A 9,673-nucleotide genomic window follows, 5' to 3' on the forward strand; every position below is an offset into this window, starting at 1 on the left:
GTTGGTCAGGCTGGTCTCGAACTCCTGACCTCAGGTGAGCCACCTGCCTTGGCCTCCCAAAGTGCTGGGATTACAGGCGTGAGCCAGCACGCCCAGCAGAGTAAGTCATTCTTGAGAATCTAACCACGAAATCGTCTTTGATTTATATCTCACTGGTTATGTTACACCCTGACTTATCTGGAGCAGTGGTTGTCAAAGGGTGGTCCCCAGACCAGTGGCATCAGCATTGTCCAGGAATCAGCTGGAAATACATGAACCTCAGTCAGCCTGACTCAAATGCTGGATGCAGAGTCCACTAACCTATGTTTCATTGTTTGGTTTTTTTTTAAAAGGGAATTATTCTGTGTCACCCAGGCTGGAGTGTAGTGGCACAATCTCGGCTCACAGCAACCTCCGCCTCCTGGATTCAAGCAATTCTCCTGCCTCAGCCTCCTGAGTAGCTGGGATTACAGGCATGTGCCATCTTGCCTGGCTAATTTTTGTATTTTTAGTAGAGATGGGTTTTTCACCATGTTGGCCAGGCTGGTCTCAAACTCCTAACTTTGGCCGGGGCCATGGCTCACACCTGTAATCCCAACACTTTGGGAGACCGAGGCAGGCAGATCACGAGGTCAGAAGTTCGAGAAACCCCAGCTCTACTAAACATACGAAAATTAGCTGGGCGTGGTGGCGCACACCTGTAGTCCCAGCTACTCAGGAGGCTGAGGCAAGAGAATTGAACCCAGGAGGTGGAGGTTGCAGTGAGCCAAGATCACTCCACTGCACTCCAGCCTGGGCGACAGAGCAAGATTCCATCTCAAAACAAAAATTCCTGACTTCAAGCGATACACCAGCCTAGGCCTCCCAAAGTACTGGGATTACAGGTATAAGCCACCATGCCCAGCCCACTAACTTACGTTTCAAGGTGCTCTGTGTTCATCCAGAAAATGTGTTAGAATAAATTCGTAAGAAATGAGTGGCTGGGCATGGTGGCTCATGCCTGTAATCCCAGCACTTTGGCAGGTAGATCCCAGGCCAAGGCAGGTAGATCATGAGGCCAGGAGTTTAATACCAGCCAGGACAACATGATGAAACCCCATTTCTCCTAAAACTACAAGAATTAGCTGGGAGGGGTGGCACATGGCTGTAATCCCAGCATTTTGGAAGGCAGGTGGATCACTTGAGGTCAGGAGTTTGAGACCAGCCTGGCCAACATGGTGAAACCCCGTCTCTACTAAAGACACAAAAAATTAGCTGGGCGTGGTGAATTCCCGAGGTCAGGAGTTTGAGACCACCCTGGCCACCAGCATGGCGTAACCCTGTCTCTACTAGAAATACAAAAATACAGCTGGGGTGCCTGTAATCCCAGCTACTCAGGAAGTTGAGGCAGGAGAATCACTTGAACCTGGGAGGCCAAGGTTGCAGTGAACCAAGATTGTGGTACTGCACTCGGGACTGGGAGACAGAGCAAGACTATCTCGAAGGAAAAAAAGAAAGATTAGTGACCCACATCTTTAATTTACCCGCTGTTCCCCCTCACCCTGTACCCCATTATTCTCATGTAACAGAGGGTAATTGTAGTGGTTAGTAACGACGGCAGCCACTATTGAATACGTGGGCTTGGATCTGGTTTCATTTCAACCTTCAAATACCTGTGAGATGTACAGTATCGCATTCAACTGACAAGAAGATCCCATTAAGCAGCCTAGGATGGTTATCAGTAGAGCCAGAGCAATAATTTTTTTTTTTTTTTTTTTTTTTACCCTCGAGATGGAGTTTTGCTCTGTTGCCCAGGCTGGAGTGCAGTGGCGTGATCTTGGCTCACTGCAACCTCTGCCTCCTGGGTTCAAGCAATTCTCCTGCCTCAGCCTCCACGAGTAGCTGGGATTACAGGCGCCTGCCACCATGCCCGGCTAATATTTTTGTATTTTTAGTAGAGACGGGGTTTCACCATGTTGCCCAGACTGGTCTTGAACTCCTGACCTCGTGATCCACCCTCCTCGGCCTCCTAAAGTGCTGGGATTATTATTATTATTATTATTTTTTTGAGATAGTCTCACACTGTTGACCAGGCTGGAGTGCAGTGGTGTCATCTCAGCTCACTGCAACCTCCGCCTCCTGAGTAACTGGGACTACAGGCGTGTGCCCACACACCCCACTAATTTTTGTATTATTAGTTGTATTATTAGTAGAGACCCAGGGTTTCACCATGTTCACGAGGTTGGTTTCGAACTCCTGACTTCAAGTGGGTCACTGCCTCAGCCTCCCAAAGTGCTGGCATCACAGGCGTGAGCTACTGGGCCTGGCCCAGGGGAACAATTTGAGGCCAGTGACCACCTACTATGCCAGTGTGGCCAAGTGAGGCTCCGTGGAACCCCATGACACATGATGGTTCTCATCACCTGAGCAGCCACGTGGAGAGCTTCCCAAGGGGAGAGCTCTCGGACCAGAAGACTAACAGAAAAGGGGCAACTCCATGTTCCTGAAGGGGTCTTGCTCGAAAAATGTCAATAGCTGGTATTCTGAATCCTCATACAGGAGAAGCATGAACCATGGTGAATGATCTCTGACAGAAGCTCAAGATTCTGGGCCGGGCACGGTGGCTCACGCCCCTCTTTGGGAGGCTGAGGAGGATGGATCACCTGAGGTCATGAGTTCGAGACCAGCCTGGCCAATGTGATAAAACCCCATTTCTACTAAGAATACAAAAATTAACCAGGTATGGTGGTGCGTGCTTATAATCCCAGCTACTCAGGAGGCTGAGGCAGGAGAATCACTTGAACCCGGGAGGTAGAGGTTGCAGTGAGCTGAGATCATACCATTGCACCCCAGCCTGGGCAACAGAGCAAGACTCCATCTCCAAAAAAAAAAAAAAAAGGAACATAAGCATATAAGGATTCTGGCACGGTGGCTCATGCCTATAATCCCAGCACTTTGGGAGCCTGAGAAGGGGCAGGTCACCTGAGGGTCATGAGTTCAAGACCAACCTGGCAAATGTGCCAAAACAGTCTCTACTAAAAGCACAAAAATTAGCCAGGCGTGGTAGGTGCCTGTAATCCCCGCTACTTGGGAGACTGAGGCAGAATTACTTGCACCCGAGAGGCAGAGGTTGCAGTGAGTCAAGATTGTGCCACTGCACTTTGGCCTGGGCAACAGGGCAAGACTTCATCTAAAAAAAAAAAAGAAAAAGATTCTGGGAGTTTCCTTGGATTCAGGGTCCTCATGTATGGTTGTCCAGGTTGTTTACTGCTCAAGGCAGGTAGAAACTCAAGTTCAGCCCATGCTGTCTCCTGGGTCATCTGCCTTTAGTACTGTTTCTAGTCAGAATAACAAACTTTTTCTAATTGACACAAAATTGCCATATAAGCTTGTGGTAGCTGTTTGTATGACAAAGGATTTTAATGATGAAGAGATATACCCGAGATATCGCAGGTTACACTCTGGGTGTCTCAAGACCTCACACAATGCGGGAAGCATATCCTTCTGGTCATTGCCTTGGAGGGTCAAATGCGTTACAGTCTTGTGACCTCGAAGAGCTAGGCAGAGGTTCCGATGAGCATCAGCTGGGGAAAGGTTTTTGAACCTAGGGAAAACAAAAGTGAAATCTTGAGTGTCTATACCTATGTTGTACTTAAATAGAAACTAGGGGCTCAATATATTTAGACCATTTTTTCCATGTTTAATTTTTTTATTTTAAATCTTTATATAGATTATTTTTTTTTTTTTTGAGATGGAGTCTCACTCTGTCACCCAGTCTCAGCTAACTGCATGCAAACTCCACCTCCCAGACTCAAGCGACTCTTACCTCAGCCTCTGGAGTAGCTGGTATTACAGGCGCCTGCCACCACGCCCGGATAATTTTTTATTTTTCGTAAAGGCGGGGTTTTGCCATCTTGGCTAGACTGGTCTAGAACTCCTGACCTCAAGTGATCTGTCTGCCTCGGCCTCCCAAAGTGTTGGAATTACAGGTGTGAGCCACCGTGCCTGGCCCCTAAAAATTACTTTACATGATTATCCCACTAGACAAATTTAAGGACAGGACTCTCAATTCCCTGTATCTTGAACACTTAAGAGTCTATGGGCTGGGCGCGGTAGCTCACGCCTGTAATCCCAGCACTTTGGGAGGCCGAGGCAGGTGGATCACAAGGTTGGGAGATGCAGACCATCCTGGCTAACACGGTGAAACCCCATCTCTACTAAAAACACAAAAAATTAGCCGGGCGTGGTGGTGGATGCCTGTAGTCCCAGCTACTCAGGAGGCTGAACCAGAATGGAGTGAGTCCGGGAGGCAGAGCTTGCAGTGAGCCGAGATCGCGCCACCGCACTCCAGCCTGGGCGTCAAGCGAGACTCCATCTCAAAAAAAAAAAAAAAAAGAGTGACAGGAATTTGAATATTGTTCCAATATTAAAATTGTAACATTTTCACACCCTAAGGATTTTAGTTCATGAATTAGTGTCTACTTACACCACTCTCTGGAGATGACAGTTGTCAGAGGCTATCTGTTCACACAGGATCTTTACTAGGGAGGCACTCAGAAAGCTATTATTGATTTCTAGACCCATCAGATCCTTATTTGAGCCAAATATGGAACAAAGGTCTGTCCAGAAAGGGAGCATGTCCTGATCATCCTGGGATCTACAAGGAAGAGAAGGTGGTTGCATCAATGTAGGTTCATCATGGCTGAAGTATTTAGGGTTTCTCTGGGCATATACCCCTAACAAATAAGTATAAATGAGTATAACTGAAAGCTGGACCATTTAATCATTTGGCACCACCATCAGACAACTCAACACCCAAGAAGCATCACAGGAGAAAGAACCTATTCTTACACAAAAATCCAACAGAGGGTAAAAATAAGTTAAAATGCTAAGCACATCATTGATAAAAGAATACAGGCCAGGCACGGTGGCTCACGCCTGTAATCCTAGTGCTTTGTGAGGCTGAGGCAGTTGGATCACCTGAGGTCAGGAGTTCGAGACCAGCCTGGCCAACATGGTGAAACCTTGTCTCTACTAAAAGTACAAAAATTAGCCGGGCGTGGTGTGGGTGGAGGTAATCCCAGCTACTCATGAGGCTGAGGCAGGAGAATCATTGAACCTAGTGGGGTGGAGGTTGCAGTGAGCTGAGATCGAGCCATTTCACTCCAACCTGGGCAAAAGAGTGAAACGCTGTCTCAAAAAAAAAAGAAAAAGATTGTGAATATACATGTCAATAAGAAATATTTAGGCAGGGTGTATGGTACCTCATGCCTGTGATCCCAGTGCTTTGAGAGTTCAAGACCAGCCTGGGCAACATAGTGAGATCATCTTTCAAAAAAAAAAAAAAAGTCACTTAAGTTAGCTGAGCACGATGGTGCACCCCTAATACCTGTCATCCCAGGTACTCAGGAGCATCACTTGAGCCCAGAAGTTTGAAGCTGTAGTCAGCTATGATTGCACCATTGTACTCCAACCTGAGCAACAGAGCAAGACCCTGTCTTAAAAAATATCTATTTGGGCCGGGCGCGGTGGCTCAAGCCTGTAATCCCAGCACTTTGGGAGGCCGAGACGGGCGGATCACGAGGTCAGGAGATGGAGACCATCCTGGCTAACATGGTGAAACTCCGTCTCTACTAAAAATACAAAAACTAGCTGGGCGAGGTGGCGGGCGCCTGTAGTCTCAGCTACTCGGGAGGCTGAGGCAGGAGAATGGCGTAAACCCGGGAGGCGGAGCTTGCAGTGAGCTGAGATCCGGCCACTGCACTCCAGTCCGGGCGACAGAGCAAGACTCCGCCTCAAAAAAAAAAAAAAAAATATCTATTTGGGCCGGGCACGGTGAATCATGCCTGTAATCCCACTTTGGGAGGCTGAGGCAGGTGGATCACCTGAGGTCAGGAGGAGTTCAAGACCAGACTGGCCAACATGGCGAGATTCTCTCTACTAAAAATACAAAAACTAGCCGGGCATGGTGACAGGTACCTGTAGTCCCAGCTACTCAGGAGGCTGAGGCAGGAGAATTGCGTGAACCCAGGAGGCAGAGGTTGCAGTGAGCCAAGATCGTGCCAGTGCGCTCCAGCCTGGGTGACAGAGCAAGACTCCGTCTCAAATTAGAAAAAAAAAGAGTCCAAAAAGAGGGAATTCCTAACCCTAAGCCACAGTGCATAGGAGGCTCTGGCCTCTTCCTAAGGGCTCATGGGATGAGGCTAAAGACGGAACGACCAGTGGAGTGAACAGTTCCTACCTCTCAGGCTCAGCGTTGGATTCAGACGCAGCGACATTCTCCGGGAGCGTCTCCTTTATCACCTGCAGTGCCATTTTCTGCAAGTTTCGACAGTGCTTGACGCAGAATGAGGACGACGCAATGTCTACTGCATTTAAGTGCAGGGATATTTCTTTGAACTGAGCCATCACCTCCTTCACCAGCTCATCCTCCTGAGACTCGTACAGACAGCAGAGGAGCTCCTTCAGGTCTGCCACCGTGCCATTCTTACGACTTACGTCGCATCGCAGCAATTCCTGTTTGATCTCCGGTGACATCTGGCAGCCAAAGGTGGCCTCCAACTCCTTGGCTCTCTTCTCATTAGCCAGGCCGAAGAAGAAGCGTCCTGCCTGGATCAGGTCAGGGTTCTTGAGTCTTTCTTCTCTGGTAAGCATCTTCTGCACGTCCCCAATGTCCCAGGCATGGCCGTCCCTGTCCTCCTCCTCCTTCTCCAGGGCATAGAACAGCGCAGTGAGAAACTGCTGGAAGCTGAGGTGGATGAAGGAGTAGCAGCCTTTGGAGGCTCTGTCCTGGCAGAGGATGTCTCTGTCCAGGAACGGGCGGAGGTCAGACTCCTGCACCCCAAGCCTTTCCAGGTCCTCTCCGTGGAACACGGACATCTGCGCCCACAAACCCTGCGCGGCCAGGAGGCTCAGCGCCCGCAGAGCGCCCCGGAGCTGTGCACCCTGCGGGAACTGGCTGCAGAGGAAGCGCAGGAACAGCCCCGTGCTGGTGAGGCAGGTGGGGGCCGGGTCCTCCCCCTTCTCCATCTGCAGCTTCAGAGTCGTGCACACGATCCAGCACACCGCGGGCGCCGAGCCCAGCTGGAAGAGGGCCGCGTTGCTCCTCATCAGCTCAAAGGCACGCATGGCTTGGTCCTCGTCTCCAAAGCGTCTCAGGAAATAGGCCCTCCTGTCCTCCTCCAGGAACCCCTCTACCCTTATGTAGATTGGTTGCTCTGCCAGGAACCGGAGGTCCCTCAGGGCCCTGGGCCGCGTCGTGACTAGCAGGGCAGCCTTGGGTAACATCTTCCTCTTCAGCAAACTCCCCAGGAGGACCGGCACCGGCTTCTGCTGCTCCCAGTCCCCGCAGAGGTCCTGGATCAGCGCCCCAGGTGGGGCTCCCAGCTCATCAAAACCGTCAATCACGAACAAGATTCTCTGTGCTTGGGCTAGGATGTGTGGAATGTCCTCCTGCCATTCAGGCCAGTCCCTGAAGACCATCTCTGCAAAACTGCACGGGCCCAGGCGGCTGAGCTCCCTGCAGCTGAGGTAGAATGCATATTTGAATTTCTGGATGAGGTTGTCCTCTGTCCAGTCCAGCATTAGTTTATTGGCCAGCGTGGTTTTCCCAAGGCCTGCAGGACTGTGCAGCACCACCGTGTGTGAGAAGGGCCCCGGAAGCATCCTGGGGTTGCTGAATGGGATCAGCATCCTGTATCTTTCAGCCATAACACGGACTTCTTTGCTGTCTCCAGGCCAGCTCTGCCACATCTCCCGGAACTTCGTCTTCAATATAAGCCTGTACCTATTCTCGTTATCTTTGGTGAGGAGGGAAGGGAGAGAGGATGTAATCAGTTATCTATAGGGAAAACCAGAACAACAAAATGCCTTGTGTTGGCCGGGCGCAGTGGCTCACGCTTGTAATCCCAGCCCTTTGGGAGGTCGAGGCAGGCAGATCACCTGAGGTTGGGAGTTCAAGACCAGCCTGACCAACATGAAGAAACCTCGTCTCTACTAAAAATAAATTAGCTGGGTGTGGTAGAGCATGCCTGTAATCCCAGCTACTCGGGAGGCTGAGGCAGAATTGCTTGAACCTGGGAGACGGAGGTTGCAGTGAGCAGAGATCATGCCATGGCACTCCAGCCTGGGCAACAAGAGTAAAACTGTGTCTCAATACATACATATATACATATATAAATAAATAAATGCTTTGTGTTACATAGGAAAGTTAAGAGGACTTCAAGTTTATAAAGAGAAACCTGATCCCAACCTCACTGCAGGAAGATATGGTACAGACCTGACTTTTCTCCTTTGACTTTGAAGACTTCAGTCAGGACGGGGACATCTTCCTCTGTTTCTGTACACTCTACAAAATACAAACTCATGTGAACTTGACACGAAATCAAGTGTATTTCCTGTGGAGTCCCAATGAGGGAAAAGGAGTCAAGCTGACAGGACCAGCTGGAGAAACAGATAAAGCAAATGAGCTACAAATATGTTTTCTGGCCAGGTGTGATGGCTCATGTCTCTAATCCCAGCACTTTGGGAAGATGAGGTGGGCGGATCACTTCAGCTCAGGAGTTCGAGACCAGCCTGGCCAACACAGAGAAACCCCGTCTTTACTAAAAATGCAAAAATTAGCCAGGCGTAGTGGTGCACAGCTACTTGGGAGGCTGAGAGGCGCGAGAATTGCTTGAACCTGGGAGGTGGACGTTGCAGTAAGAGATCCAGCACTCCAGCCTGGGCAACAGAGCAATACTCCATCAATAAAACAAGCTTTCTTCCATGGTTTAGAGCGTAGAAACAAGAGGAAACAGGTCAGCTATAGGTTTCTTTTTTTTTTTTTTGGACACAGTCTCACTGTCGCCCAGGCTGGAGTGCAGTGGCACAATCTTGGCTCACTGCAACCTCCACCTCCCGGGTTCAAATGATTCTCCTGCCTCAGCTTCCCGAGTAGCTGGAATTACAGACATGCGCCACCGCGTCTGGCTAATTTTTGTATTTTTAGTAGAGACGGGGTTTCATCATGTTGGCCAGGCCGGTCTAGAACTACTGACCTCAGGTGATCCACCCACCTCAGCCTCCCAAAGTGCTGGGATTACAGGCGTGAACCACTGCGCCGGGCCAGGTCTGCTTTTATGGTCCAGGAGATACGGTCCAAGATGTTTAGCCTTCCTGACCACAGAGCTGCTCACAAACTCCCTGCTTGCCATGAAACGCCTCAGTTTATCAAACACGTCTGCTGAAAGAAGACGGCAAGTTAAACCGCCTGTGGACCTGACGTTATCAATCAGCCCAAGCCCTGTTCTATAAAATCTGCAGGAAGCTGTGGTCTCCTGGCAGTGAGCTTCTCTCGTGACAGCCTGCCCGCTGTGGTCTGCCAATGTCTTCTCCTACTTTCTCCAATAAACCTGCCTTTCTTTACTTGCCAATCTTTACGATTGTCTTGATAAATTTCTTTAACCGCCGTGCCACCAAGCACTGTTCACCCACATTTCCTGCTGAAGCATGACAGAGAGCAGGCTCCACAGCGCCCCCAGTCACACTGGAATTCTTTGTCAAGATTGTGTGCTGGGAATGACATTGGCCACGTCTAGAGAGATGAACAGGGCAAACAATTCCTTCAACCAAGTCACTCACCTCTATTCTACAGAGCTGTAACAAGAAATACTTGCTCTATCGGCCGGGCGCGGTGGCTCAAGCCTGTAATCCCAGCACTTTGGGAGGCCGAGAC

General features: G+C 49.8%; 1 protein-coding gene across 2 annotated transcripts in view; it reads right to left on the reverse strand.

Annotated features, from left to right (window-relative positions):
- The window catches only part of NLRP2 (NLR family, pyrin domain containing 2), a 31,194-nt gene that overhangs the window by 5,479 nt on the left and 16,042 nt on the right, over positions 1 to 9,673 (reverse strand). The window contains exons 4-7 of one of the 2 annotated variants that reach the window (XM_011932490.1): positions 8,237 to 8,305; positions 6,200 to 7,757; positions 4,445 to 4,615; positions 3,398 to 3,562 (exon numbers count right to left, since the gene is read on the reverse strand). In XM_011932490.1, the coding sequence (XP_011787880.1) occupies positions 3,398 to 3,562; positions 4,445 to 4,615; positions 6,200 to 7,757; positions 8,237 to 8,305 (1,963 nt within the window). The remainder of the gene's footprint in view (positions 1 to 3,397; positions 3,563 to 4,444; positions 4,616 to 6,199; positions 7,758 to 8,236; positions 8,306 to 9,673) is intronic. The other variant, XM_011932489.1, reaches the window with a different exon arrangement.

This window comes from Colobus angolensis, unplaced genomic scaffold, assembly GCF_000951035.1.
Source record: "Colobus angolensis palliatus isolate OR3802 unplaced genomic scaffold, Cang.pa_1.0 Scaffold96, whole genome shotgun sequence".
NCBI lineage: Eukaryota > Metazoa > Chordata > Mammalia > Primates > Cercopithecidae > Colobus > Colobus angolensis.